At 31.6% G+C, this 15417-nt stretch overlaps 1 protein-coding gene across 1 annotated transcript in view; it reads right to left on the minus strand.

The window, feature by feature from the left end:
* Window positions 1-15417, minus strand: part of LOC143083659 (phosphatidylinositol 4-phosphate 3-kinase C2 domain-containing subunit alpha-like) — a 58776-nt gene that overhangs the window by 21019 nt on the left and 22340 nt on the right. The window contains exons 16-24 of the mRNA XM_076259940.1: window positions 13284-13389; window positions 12113-12174; window positions 10884-10964; window positions 6815-7003; window positions 6132-6225; window positions 5534-5628; window positions 2783-2957; window positions 643-750; window positions 136-228 (exon numbers count right to left, since the gene is read on the minus strand). Coding sequence (XP_076116055.1) covers window positions 136-228; window positions 643-750; window positions 2783-2957; window positions 5534-5628; window positions 6132-6225; window positions 6815-7003; window positions 10884-10964; window positions 12113-12174; window positions 13284-13389 — 1003 coding nt within the window. The remainder of the gene's footprint in view (window positions 1-135; window positions 229-642; window positions 751-2782; window positions 2958-5533; window positions 5629-6131; window positions 6226-6814; window positions 7004-10883; window positions 10965-12112; window positions 12175-13283; window positions 13390-15417) is intronic.

A 15417-nucleotide genomic window follows, 5' to 3' on the forward strand; every position in this document is an offset into this window, starting at 1 on the left:
TTCACCAAAGTTTAGTATTTTTGTAATTTTACTTTTGCCCATCATGTCGGGTCCAAATCTTATAATAATTTGTGTCTAATCATAATACAACCAATATGTCTTTATATATATTCCTTTATCAATGAATAATCTTACCTTAAACATAGAGTAAACAGGATCAGCATGCTCCTTGGAATTCTTAAACACAAGTTTTAATGGAACGGCATTGGAATTAAAATATGAACATGACTGAAATGAAAAAAACATATTGAACTTATTATCATCTTAAATATACTGGCAAATAATAAAATTTGCTTGGTCATTTATTGAAATATGGTTCCAATATATTACAATTATATATACAGAATTATTTGCAGATTCAGAATTTTCTTGTTTTGCAGTACATTTTAAAACAAATTAGACTTTTTCAACATCTTTACTTATTACATACAAAGACGTTTTTTATTATTCCACTGCATGTTGATTTTGATAGTGAAATCAATATTTGATTGGTTGAAACATTCACACATGACTTCGAACAAAACTTCATATTCACTTCTGAATATCAAATCCCATCTGACATGTCAGGACTAAATCGTGTACGGGAAATAAATGTATAATATTCTATTAGTAAATGCAACTCCCATGTTCTCCAATACTTACTTTCAGATCAAGACCACAAACTGATATACCAGGGTTGTAAGGCATCAAAACGTCTCCTTTGTCATGGAATAACTCATATACAGTTTGTAATTCTCTTTTTAGTGTATTCTGAAATAAAAATTAAAAACTTAGGAAATATCTTATACAGCATCAAATACCTAGTAGTAAATTGTATATGTAATATAATCAATGACAATCCTGCTTTGTCAGCCATCAATGATAATTGATATCAGTCACAGTTGCAAAGGCTTTATCAAACCCCTAATATGTAAACGTCATTTATTATATAGAAAATAATACATGGCAAAATCCGTATCATATGTTGTATCATCCCGAGACACCAATATCAGCCCAAGGGCCTTTAGGCCGGAGGGATGATATTGGTCGAGGGTGATACGGCATGTGATATGGATTTTGCCATGTTTTATACGCTTTATCATATATTTCAACAGAAGAGTATTATATTATATGAACTGTTTTCTGATCCATAGCACTGGGTTACCTTCAGTTCTACTTTTGTTTTGTTTCAAAGGCCTTAAAAGAACTGCTCAATTACTTATCCGAAGCACCTAGGTTACCTTTAATACCATTTGCGTGCTGTTGTTTTAAAAATATTTTGTTTATTATTGTATTTTTTTGTGTGTTTTGTATTTTTTAAAGTTCCATTTAGTGTGCCAAAAAATATGAAAACTTGACGTTCGTGACGTCACATACCAAACAATGACGTCATTCAATTAATTGCGTCACGCCCGAGGGACCGTTCTATTGGACCTGTTTTGAGGAAAATTTTTCTTAAGCAAAAAAAAACAAAACTGACTTTATGTAAAAAAAAAAAAAAAAAAGTAGGGTGTGATAAAGGGTTGGGGTGTGATAAAGGGTAGGAGTGTGATAAAGGGTATGCGATAAAGGGTGCGCATGAAAGTTGCGCGATGTGGATTAAACAGCAGGCTATTTATCAAATATGCAAAACTACTGTATTTACTACTAAACATATGATAAATACTTTGTAGTAAATAGAGATGAATTGCATATGTAATACGGTCAATGTCATTCTGTTGTATCAACTACCAGCAATGATATCAACCCTAAACCAATATAATCCCTCGAGTAAGATTCTTGGGCTTACATTGATGTCTCGGGTTGATACAGATGTGAAAATGAACTAGTGGCTCTCAAGAGCCTGTGTCGCTCACCTTGGTCTATGGGCATATTAAACAATGGACACAGATAAATTCATGACAAATTGTGTTTTGATGATGGTGATGTGTTTGTAGATCTTCCTTTACTGAACATTCTTGTTGCTACAATTATCTATATCTATAATGAACAGTAATTACAGTGGAAAATATTTTCTAAAAATTTACAAAAATTTATGAAAATTGTTAAAAATTGACTATAAATAACTCCTTAAAGGGTCATTTGAAAATTTTGGTCATGTTTGACTAAATTGTAGATCTTTCTTTGCTGAACATTATTGCTGTTTACAGTTTATCTCTTTCTATAATAATATTCAAGATAATAACCAAATACTGCAAAATTTTATTTTAAATTACTAATTTGGGGTCAGAAACCCAAAAAGGGATTGTCTGATTTGTCTGAAAATTTCAGGGCAGATAGATCTTGACAATTTAGTACCGGGTCAGATTTGCTCTAAATGCTTTGGTTTCAGAGATTTAAGACAAAATCTACATGTCACCCCTATGTACTATTTTTAGCCATGGCGGCCATCTTGGTTGGTTGGCCAGTTCATGCCACACATTTTTTAAACTAGATACTCCAATGATGATTGTGGCCAAGTTTGGTTAAATTTGGCCCAGCAGTTTAAGAGGAGAAGATTTTTGTAAAAGTTAACGACGACGGACGACGACACCGGACGCCAAGTTATGGGAAAAGCTCACTTGGCCCTTTGGGCCAGGTGAGCTAAAAAGCCATATGATATACTTTAATATTTACTCAGTATCAGTCATGGTTACAAAGGCTTTATCAAACCCCTAATACGTATTCTGTTATGTGACATGAAAAACATTGAGGCACAAAATATTTGTCATGTATATAATAAAGGCCTTTAAATTTTCAATATCACACACCATATCAACCCTGAACTTATATAATCCCTTGTGCAGGCAAGGGATTTACTTACATCTTTGTCTTTAGATACTTGGACTTTTTCTGACGTTTGTGTCAGACATTTAACCATTTCTTCCTGTTTTTTAAACTCTTGATACAGAGCATCTCCAGCCACACTGACAAGTGCCACAAACATTAACTCGTATCGTCTTTTATATCCCTGGTCTTGAGCCGCACCTTTTAACAACCTATAAGTATTGAATGATATATCAATGCCCCTGCAACCCAGTGGTTGTCATAAGTTGTAAATCATTTAAAATTAAGGGAAATATCTTCTTTATGCTAAGCTTATGTCTGATTCCTTGTCTGGATTTTTCTAAGCCAAGGGTCCTTTTGAGTTTGATTAAGTCTGGTTTTACACATTAGATTTTCAAATATTATGGCCTTGGTCATCACTGAGGAGACATTATCTGACGAAATGCACAGTTGGTGTCGTAAAATTGGTACAGTTTATGTAATTGTCCTCTACCATATTTGTAATTGTCCTCTACCATATTTGTAATTGTCCTCTACCATATTTGTAATTGTCCTCTACCATATTTGTAATTGTCCTCCATATTTGTAATTGTCCTCTACCATATTTGTAATTGTCCTCCATATTTGTAATTGTCCTCTACCATATTTGTAATTGTCTGTCCTCTACCATATTTGTAATTGTCCTCTACCATATTTGTAATTGTCCTCTACCATATTTGTAATTGTTCTCTACCATATTTGTTTTTTGTTAAGGAAGTTCGCTTATTTTTCTAAGATTTTCAGAATCCTCTAATTTTATACATTTGAATGCCTTAAAAAAATTTGCCCATTGACCCTCATTTTTTTTGTTATATCTTTTACATGTATAATAATAAGCCATCTGTAAAAGTCTTATAAAATTTATAATTATTTTTTAATAGTTTTTGAGAACTTAAACTTGTCAATGATAAAGCTATGAAAAGACAAGAGAGAATATTTTCCAGCCAAAATTTAAATGGCTAATATCTCGTAAACAATCACACTGACCTATATAATTTTTTGTTCTTTTGATTCCTTTTTTAATCCCCCATCAATATAAACTAGTGTTTTGAAAAGCTAATTATTTTGAAACTGAGAAGAGAACTCCCTTAATTTATTGTACATGTAGCTTAAATAAAGCTGTTTGTTTTCTCTGTTCAATTTCTTCACATTTTGTCATTCAGTAAAATATTAGTTTATAATATGCATTAAGTGTTATGCTAAATATTGAACCCTGTACCATAAGATGATTTATTTTTATATATCTTTGACCTTAAGGGAGTTCGCTTCTCAATTTCAAATAATTAACTTTTCAAAACACTAGTTTATATAGATAGGGGATTAATAAAGGAATCCAAAGAGGAAAACAAATATATAGGTCACCGTGCTTGTTTTCGAGATATTAGCTATTGAAATTCTGGCGGGAAGATATTCTCTCTTGACTTTTCATAGCTTTATCATTGACAAGTCTAAGTCTTCAAAAACTATTAAAAAGTAATTAAAATTTTATAAGACTTTAACAGACAGCTTATCATTATACATGTAAAAGAATTATAAAAAGAAAAATGGGGGTCACAGGGCAAATTCTGTTAAGGCCTTCAAATGGATAAAACCAGAGGATTCCGAAAATCTGACCAAAATTCCAAAACATGACAAGCGAGCTTCCTTAAGGCCTCATGGACAGTTGTCCTATTGGCAATAATAACACATTTCCTTATTTTTTTTATGAAAACCAAATACTGTGAAAGTACTTTTATTCGTGGGGTACCAATTTTCGTTGTTTTCGTGGATGACTTTACCCAAGAATTTAAGTGTCTAACGAAATAAAACAACCATTGTCCAAATCAAGACATGGAAAGATCCCCATCGGTAGGTTTCACTACTGAAATGATCTCAGGAATATATTGAATAACGCCAAATCTGAAAATACTTTAAAAGCAGTCACAGAACTACAACCGCATGCAGGATTAAACCCATATAATCTTTAATAAGCTAAACTACAACTTTTGATCTTTTAATTCTCTTAAACAAATATTTTTGATCGATGAAAGTCAGATTTCCGGTATTGATATGCTAGTATGATAAAGTGTTCATTTTATATCCTCATAGTTCTCGTACATATGAGAAATTATAATTTCATGCTGGGCTTGATTTTGCTGAGAATTATTTGACAATTCAAGAAACATTTATAGCATTTGTTTATGTTACTGTTTTCTTTAGGTGACATGTTTATGGCCTATTTAACACCTTTGATGGTCTTTGATCTGTTGATAACTTTATTATGGGTTAATTAGTGTTATCACTACGATTTACACTTGTCAATGTCTACTTTGCAATTTCCTCAATCCAGACTATTTGTAACCTTCGTTTCTTAATGCTTTAATTTTTCATTTTTTTTTTAGAAAGAAAACTAAAATCCATGAATTTAAAAACCCACGAACATGTAAATATTGCCCAAACCAGGAAAATTGATACCCACGAATTAAAGTACTTTCACAGTATACACATTTCTTAATATGGCGAAAAGAATTTGTTTAAATTAACGGTATCAAATAATAAATGCCAGTGCCATATTCAGTTTCCAACTAATGAATAGAACATTAAATGACTCTTATCAAAGAAAATTTGAAGCTGGTTTTACTAACTCATAAACAATGGGAAGTTCTTCGTTCGTTCAGATTTGTTTCAAGCCTGTTCATTTATAGGTATAGGTTTTCCCCATTTTGACCTTAAGTCTACCTTTATGTTACTTGCAATTTTCTATTCTTACCAAAATAACTGATGAGCAAATCTGATACTTTTACAAGCTTGCTCCAGTAACAGTTTAGCTAATGCTGATCCATGATAACTTTCAAACTTCAATGCCTGAAAAGAATAATAATTTCTTTTATCTCTCACTATATTTAATTTTAAGCCAATAGCATATCATTTTGTCTTCAGATATGACTGTTTTTTGTTGGTCCCACCCACAACTTTAATGAAAGTCTTCAACCAAATAAAAGTTATTCACCGTTAAATTTTGTTTCATAGTCATGATTTCATGGAAACTATTCACTTGCTTAGTGAAAGAGACACATTATTCATGAAAAAAAGTATTAATATTAGTATGTAAGGCTGTCCTTTTGCCATATTAGCCATATTTGTTTTTCGTAAAAAAAATTGTTATAAATGAGCCTATTTGTTTTCTCCTTTCAATTGTTTCCCATCTTTTCATGTCTGGGCCTATTATAGTAGACTATACAGTGAGGTTTTATTCTCATTGTTGAAGGTTGTTTGGTGACTGATAATTTTTTTTAACTCCACATCTCCTTCTTTTGATAGGTATAAGGACTTCAAATACTACTTAAAAATCAAGTACAACTTCATACCTGTATAAGCTGAGGAAGAAAATCTATGAGTTCATCAGTTGGCATATCTTGTAAGCATCTACATGCAAACTCTCTCACGTGTGTGTCTGAATATCTGTAAACAAAGATATATCAATCAGTCAACAATTATACGTTGCTCAAATTTTCTGCTTCTAAACAACTTAACAATATAAATTGGTGATGCCTTAAGTTTCATAACATCCTTTTATCTTAACTTTTATACAAACAAGAATGTGTCCCCAGTACACGAATGCCCCACTCGCACTATCATTTTCTATTTTCAGTGGACCGTGAAATTGGGGTCAACCCTCTAATTTGGCATTAAAATTAAAAAGATCATATCATAGGGAACATGTATACTAAGTTTGAAGTCGATTGGACTTCAACTTCATCAAAAACTACCTTGACCAAAAACTTTAACCTGAAGCGGGACAGACGGACGAACGAACGGACGGACGGACGCACAGACCAGAAAACATAATGCCCCTCTACTATCGTAGGTGGGGCATAAAAAAACACAAAAATTTGTATATTTTCTTTCTTCATAATTATAACATGTAATTTTTTCTCTAAGCAGTTTATTAACCACATTGTTTTTTCTTTAAATGACATTATTTTTATATTTTTTTCAATTTATAATCAAGAATTTGTCAAGTTACAAAAACAAACAAATAAAAACCTACTGAGGAAGTAAAAGTTCCAATGACTGCATAGGATCTAACTTCTTCCATAGTCCTAATAAATCATAGATTTCTGATAAATGTGAAAAGTCCCAGTTTATCTGTCCCTGTAGTATCCATGGTAACAGATTCGAATAGTCATATAAATAATGTCTATATTGCCACAATATTCCTAACTCATCTGCCTGGCACCTGTAAATACATATTAAACATAAAAGTAAATACCCAACCGCATTTTTGTGCCTGTCCCAATTCAGGAGCCTCTGGCCTTTGTAAGTCTTGTATGATTTTTAATTTTAGTTTCTTGTGTTTAATTAGGAGTTTAGTACGACGTCCATTATCACTGAACTAGTAACATATTTGTTTAGGGGCCAGCTGAAGGACTCCTCCAGGTGCTGGAGTTTTTCCCTGCATTGAAAACCCATTGGTGGCCTTCGGCTGCTGTCTGCTCTATGGTTAGGTTTGTTGTCTCTTTGACACATTCCCCATTTCCATTCTCAATTTTATCAAACATAAATATTTCTTAAGGAGTTTGTTTGTTTTATTCTGTGTATTGGAATGTATTTATAATGTCTACTTTGGATCATTTATTTTCGTGGGTAATAATTTTCATGGATTGTGGAAAAATTGTATATTTATAGATTATTGGTGATCATCTCAACGAGAATGACCGGCGAAAGCGAGAAAGGCAATCGAGTTGAGATGAACAATGATAATCTTTTTATCGCTATTTTGCCTATGACGACGTTGTAAATTTTATGTCAATTTCTTTAGCAACGACATGTGCATGCTTAGTTTTTAGCGATAATTTTCCATCTCAAGCAAGTAGCATAATATGAAGATTATCACAAATAAAGATCAAAAGGAAAAATGCACAAAATAGCAATAATTGTAAATATCTTATTTTGTTGACTTGCAAAAGACACATACTGTCGATTCATTTGTTTTAGTGGGTATTAATCCTAATTGATTGAGGAAAACTTGCATTTTCATTGATATTTGTTATCATGGTTTTGCCAATCTCTGTATATAAAGGGGGTTTTATTGGGGGGTTCCGATCCCGGATCCCGCTTACTGTTTTGTTAAGATTCCCGTATCCCGCTTACACTATGTATGTAAGCAATTCTCATTTTTTTGTCATTTCCCGGGTCCCGTTTTCACGCCACAATAATTTGACTTTCACGTGTCACCCTTATAAAAAATCGTCAATCCCGCGTCACGCTTAGACCCCAATGAGACTCACTATAAAGCCGATGGAAAATGTAATTCATTGAACATTTGAATTTGTGGTTCACCTATACCAACGAAACCCACAAAAATTGGTATCAAATGAATAATAATGATTCCACAGTACTTAGTCTATGGTAAATATTTACACACTAATCATTGGCTCTAAAACTCTCTACAAAAACATTATTATTGAGTTGTCTGCCACTTTGTCATTCTAGAAAATGATACATTATTGAGGGTGGTAAAGGGTTATTTTCATGCAACGTGTTTTGCCATTTTTATTTCACGTGCAGCCGTGAAAAAGGTTCGTTATTCACCGTGTTTCGTGAAATCGGTAAAAAGATCAATGTGCAAGAAATTTTTAATTGTTCGTTCATCGTGAAATGGCAATTTTATTTCGCGTTCTTCCGTGCAGATACCCCCCCTTTACTCCCCTCATTATTGGAAATGGTTATAGATGAAGATGATAATTGTGATTTAAAACTTTTTTTCTGTTATTGTATTCCATTAGGACAATTGATCCTTTGCTGTTTAAAACCACAACAGTAGTTTTGTTAAATATTGACTTACCATATAAATACTAAAGTCTAAACCATAAGAACATATCATATAACTAGGCAGCAAGATCAGATAAAAGCAAAAGTGAGTACAATATAAGACAGCCCTTCAGATTCCTGAGAATAACATAATAGATGGGGGATAGGAGGGGTCCTGATCCCGAAATCCCGGTTTTAAAAACACGAAATCCCGAAATCCCGGGCTTAAAAACACTCAAATCCCTAGGTCCCGAAATTCAGAAAAAGAATTCCCGAATCCCGAAAGGGTCAAAACCGAAATCCCGAGCATAAAAACACTCGATCCCAGAGTCCTGATAAAGGTCCTATCCCCCCTCATAATAGAACTGAGCCTTTTAATATTACCATTGTTTATTCTTCTAAAATAAACTTGTAAGTAAAATGTACCAACCATTTAATCTCATTTTTTTTTTTAGAAAAAGCCACTAAAAATAATGGCCACATGTCCTAGAATTTTGTATATATTGTATATGAAAGGTGAAGATTTAAACTATATATATTAAAGTGTTGTATTGATAAGTTGAAGCCCATTTTGACAAATTAGACAAGCAAAGAATTTCAGTTAGAAAAATGTAAAATTTCCATTCAAGATATAATAGAACATCACACATTTTCTTCCATTTATATTTGTCAACTTTTCTCATTTGAAATTTTATATAATCAAATACATGTTATTTGTGTTTTTTCTATTTTTTCCTACCCCTGATCAAAATAATATGCCTTTTAGATTATGAATGCATATCCTAGCTAATGTTGATAGAAACAAGCAAGTATATTATTTACTATGTAGTAGTAAATATATCTGAATTATCAGAAACTTACAGAGCCTTAGAGAATAATGATAGCAACTTTTATGAACTAAGCAACGAGCCTTAGAGAATAATGATAGCAACTTTTGTGAACTAAGTAACACACTCTCCATAAACTTTCCTGCAGATCATATTCATTTTGTTTACACTCAAAATAGTTCAGAGGTCTTATATTGTAGAGGAGTAAATACATTCTTCAGCATGAAGTAAATTAAAGTCCTTACAATGCAATCACAAGTCAGATATACAATAAGTAGTACAAATACATGGACCAAGAAAATTACAGTTGGAAAAAACAATTTCTTACCAGGAAAAGTCTCACCTTTCAATTATAAATCTAGTAAATTGGAAAAAAATAGTTATACTAATCATCTATATTATGTTTATTTGTCAAATGTTTTGCAGATTATAACTTAAGGATGTTCGCTTCTCATGTTTTGGATTTTTTGTCGGATTTTCAAAATCCTCTGGTTTTATCAATTTGAATGCCTTCAAAAAATTTGCCCATTGACCCCCATTTTTCTTTTTATAAATCTTTTACATGTATAATTATAAGCCATTTGTTAAATTCTTATAAAATCTTTTTTATTTTTTAATAGTTTTTGAAATCTTTAACTTGTCAATGATGAAGCTATGAAAAATCAAAAGAGAACATTTTCCCGCCAAATTTTCAATGGCATATATCTCGAAAACAAGCACATTGACCTCTACATTTTTTGGTTTTTTTTTATTCCTTAAATAATCCTCTATCAATATATGCTATTGTTATGGAAACTTATTTATTTTGAAACTGAGTAGCGAACTTCCTTAACATTATAAGTTTTTCTTTAAATAACTGCGTCTTATCTGATTTACACATCCTTATCGCTATTTGTCAGCCATTACTTGACATCACAAAGGTTCCTGTAAATTTTGACACCACAATAGAAAATAACTGAGGCCACAATATTAATGGAACAAGAAAAATGCTTATGTGGGCCCTTTTTGGCCCCTAATTCCTAAACTGTTAGGACCAAAACACCCAAAATCAATCCCAACCTTCCTTTTATGGTCATAAACCATGTGTTTAAATTTCATAGAATGCTATTTACTTTTACTAAATTAGAGTGCGAAAACCAAATGTCTTCGGACGATGATGACGACGGACAACGATGACGCCAACGTGATAACAATATACGACCAAAAAATTGAATTGCGGTCGTATAAAAAGGATTGTTGTATGTCATCAATAGTTTAAGGGGCGCAGATTCTCATGTCTAGAGATGCAAATTGCAAAATTGTGATAATATCTATTGATAACTTTGACATGTGTTTTATGATGCATTTGCAGGAGCAACCAGTAAAAAACACCTACTAATGAAATCTTTCTGAAATACTATCATTAGTCACCAAAAAAACAAGACATTGTAATAATTGTACGAATCAGTTAATCAGAAACTTTTACAGTCTTTTACTTACGATGAAATACAATCTTTCTCCATCACAGCTTTAATAATTTCTTGGATTTCTGGTAATAATGAATTAAAACTTTTCTTTTGTCTACAATAACATGAATAAATAGTAATAATATTATAAAACAAGAATGTGTCCCAAGTACATGGATGCCCATCAGCACTATTATTTTGTATGTTCAGTGGACCCTGAATATGAGGTTAAATCTCTACTTTGGCATTAAAATTAGTAAGATCATATCATAAAGAACATGTGTACTAAGTTTCAAGTTGATTGGACTTCAACTTTATCAAAAAGTACCTCGACCAAAATCTTTAACCTGAAGCGGGACAGACGGATGAACAGACCCACAAACCAGAAAACATAATGCCCATAAATGGGGCATAAAAACAAAAATTCTATTCATCTTTTAATTGTCTTGCAGATATTTTGAATTGAAATCTTAGTTCCGGTGTCACTGATATCTGCCTCATGTCTCTTTTTGTTTACTGTAATCCAACTTTTCGGCAGCACGATTTATATTTAAAATATTTTTTCCTCTTGTCCAAGTCGAGAAATTAAATTAATGGAAAAAATTACTTTGTCTGTAGTAGATTGACTTTTATTACCACTAAAATTGATAATATAAAATGTATATTCAAAATAACTCTATCATATCTTTTTAAGGTGGTACCCAACACCTTCACTAAAATTAATATGGCTCGTTTAATTTTAATAAAATTTTCAAAGTATTTACTTCAACCCTTTGAAAAAAATATAAAAATCTCAAAAAATTGAACCAACCATTTTATCAGAAAAATTACACTGGTTATATAGCAGTTTGACAAACACTAATTTTGATCATTGAGAAACTTAATATTTCTTTTACAACACAAAGTAATTCAAATGTTTAGCTGACTTTACAGAGTTATCTCCCCGTAGTGTTAGGTACCAACTTAAGACTGAATACTGTTATATTCCTAGCGCACTAAAATGCTCAGAAGAAACTTAATTTTTCTGCAAAACAAATTATGGTAAAGCTATTAATTTTTTTTTTTTTTTATATCTGTTATTTGATGAAGAAGATGGCCATATTGAATTTCATATTATCACCCTCTTTTCAAAATTTTGAGATTCTTACAAAGAAACACTTTACATGATGGGGATAGCTGGTATGGATTTAAAATCACAACCATATTTTTTTTATTCTGACACCTTCATTAAATAAGTAACAAATGATAAAATATCCAACTTACGAAATTTTAGATGTCATTACTGTAGGGAATTCAACATGACAACCAAAATCTGGAAAATTTATCTGGAAGACAAAAAAAATATACCCATCAATTTTAAAGTCAAAGCATTTAATACATTCATTATATATTACATTTCAAGTCTTGTCATATGCAATGGAACATCTTGGTAATCAAATGGCATTAATTCAAATGAAAAATGGTTGGATTATGTGTGAGCCGATACTCCATACCGAGGGCTTTACTTTGACTTATAATTGTTAACTTTTTACACATTGTGACTTGTTGTCTCATTGGCGCTCATACTGTGGATTCATTTATTTTCGTGGGTACCAATTTTCGTGGGTTGAGGAAAACTTTTAAAAATGTTTGTTGATATTTATTTTCATGGTTTGGCCAAAGTATGCATACAAGCCTATGGAAAATGTTTCATTACATTTAATTTTGTGGTTCACCTGTTCCCACGAAATTCACGAAAAATTGGTATCCAATAATGAATCCACAGTATCTATTTAAGGAATGACTGTAATATTTTTTCTGTCTATGAAGAAATAACATAGAAAATTTGGTGCACACTGAACAACGTGTGTAGCGGGTTATTTAACAGTGTGCACCACATTTTTTATGTTATTTTGAATAGACAGAAAAAATATTAGTCAATTCTTATAATTTAATTCTAAATTTCATTTTAAACCGTAGAAAACCATGAAAAAATGTTGATGACGTCACGGTAATATGACTAAATTATGTCTATGGTCTTATAACAAAATAACGTCAGCCAATCAGAAGACGCGTTACATCCAAAATTAAATTATTTGATTACAACTGTGAATAATTGTTATGTTTAGAGAAGCATTATCTGTTATCAAATTAAATATTAAAATTTGGATGTTAAGGCCAAGTTTATATCTCTATTATGGATAGAAAAAAGAACTATTCCAAAATTTATAAGGTAGGTAGATGGGCGGCACTCAAAATAATGAAATTTGTGCAGTCGCATTTCCCTTAGAACTTTTTAAGAATTATAAGTCCAATGAAAATTTTTCCTTCGCGGGTTGTCAAAGTTTTTAAAAATTGCCTCCAACAGCATGCCCCACGAAATGTTTCATTCTTAACTGTAAGTTTTTTTTTGTACTTTGTTTTTATATGAGTTCAATACTATAACTGTCTTTACCTGCATCAATACAGTATCATTCTGTATAACAGAACCAATAGGTAACAATGGATCAGCTGCAGCGTGCATTCTTAATGGAACTAGGTGACTTCCTCGTATTAGTTCTCTACAAAAATAAAAAAGAAGATGTGGTATGATTGCCAATGAGACAACTCTCCAAGAGAGATCAAAATGACACAGAAATTAACAACTATAGGTCACCATACTCATTTGTACAACATTTTCCAAGTCTTGTTGGAGTTAATTTCTTATCATGAAAATACATTTAAATTAGCAAAACTGGCCTGCTCATTGGAATTTATTTTCTTTATATTGAAGAGGGGGGTAAAGGGTTATTTTCATGCAACGTGTTTTGCCATTTTTATTTCACATGCAGCCGTGAAAAAGGTTTGTGATTCACCGTGTTTGGTGAAAACGGTAAAAAGATCAACATGCAGGAAATTTTTAATTGTTAGTTCATCGTGAAATGGCAAATTAATTCGCGTTCTTCCATGCGGATACCCCCATTTACGGCCCCCCATATTGAATAGATTATTATACATTTTAGTAAAAGAGTGACAAGGATTTAAAGCAGAAAATATCAGCACTTTTTGGAAAAATTATGTTTGGCATAAGTCTTTTGCTTCCTTCTACTTTTAAACTTAAGGTAAAGATACAGTAAATATGTCATATCAGGGCTTCCAAAACGGTCATATATTCCGGTCATTTGCATAATGTCCGGTAAAAGTTCGGCTGGGCAAAGCATGAAACGGTCATATACTTTTTAGTTTTCAAGGCTTTTTTGGTCATTTTAGCATAATTCATGATCTGTTTGAGCCAACCTTTTGCCTTTTACATCAACACATTTCTGGTCATAAATATAAATTACTATCTAAACAACACCTACTTCAATACTTTCTAATTTTAATCAAGGCTAATTAGTAGTTGGACAGCTGAAATTTAACTGTTCAGGTGACAGGTGAACTATGTTCAGTACCGGACATCGTATAAATTGATCGGTTTATTCACAATTATTTCCTTACATTTCAGCGGTTTGTATCTAATTGATTTAGTCTAAAAGATTAAAATTATAAGAAATTAGTTTATCAACATGATTTGATGAAAAAATTAACCAGGTGCTCCGCAGGGCGCAGCTTTATACGACCGCAGAGGTCGATCCCTGAACAGTTGGGACAGGTATGGACAAAACATTTAAGCGTGATACAGCTCTGAATTTGGATTGTGATCAAATTTTTGACATTATATGGTTTTTTACACAAAACAAATGTCAAGATTTTACAAATCAATTAAAGATTTCTTCTTCAAACTTATCTAAATCTAAAATTAAATAGTTGACACAGAATAGGTTTCTGACACAGAATGAATGTGGTCTAATGAACTTAAAAATTTTTTTGCCTTTGAGCAATTCATTATGCTGTTGAATATTAATTCTGTCAAAAAAATGTTTGAAGAAATTTTCTTTCTATTTATGAAATCTGAAATGAGAACAAGTATGGACACAACTTTTAAGTTTGATACAGCTATAAATGTGGATTGTGATTAAATAGTTGACACAACATAGGTTTATGTCACATTATGAATTTGGTTTAAGAAATGAAAATTAGAATTTAAAGTTTTTAAATTTAATATCAAACTATTATGGTTCAATATCCAAAATGTAAATAGTCATGTCTGGCAAATGTCCAACATACATTATCTAAAAACATTTTAGATAAGATAAGGAAAAAAAGCTTCATCAGCAACATTTTATATTGGCAAATTTCCAATGAAGTTATTTACATAAAGGTATTGGCAAATAAAAATAGAAAATGACATCATAGTCATGTCTGGCAAATTTCCAACATATATAATCAACTACTATTCTATACAAAGAAAGATAACTCCAATTGAAAATTAATTGCTATTGCACAATATTGTGCAATTAGATATTTCTTGCTATTGTGCAATACTGTGCAATTGAAAATTTCTTGCTATTGCACAATACTTGATATGGAATCCTGATTTGGACCAACTAGAAAATTGGGCCCATAATCAAAAATCAAAGTACATGTTTAGATAAAGCATATCAAATAAGCCCAAGAATTTAATTTTTGTTAAAATCAAACTTAGTTTAATTTTGGACCCTTTGGACCTT

Source organism: Mytilus galloprovincialis, chromosome 7 (genome assembly GCF_965363235.1).
Source record: "Mytilus galloprovincialis chromosome 7, xbMytGall1.hap1.1, whole genome shotgun sequence".
NCBI classification, from domain to species: domain Eukaryota; kingdom Metazoa; phylum Mollusca; class Bivalvia; order Mytilida; family Mytilidae; genus Mytilus; species Mytilus galloprovincialis.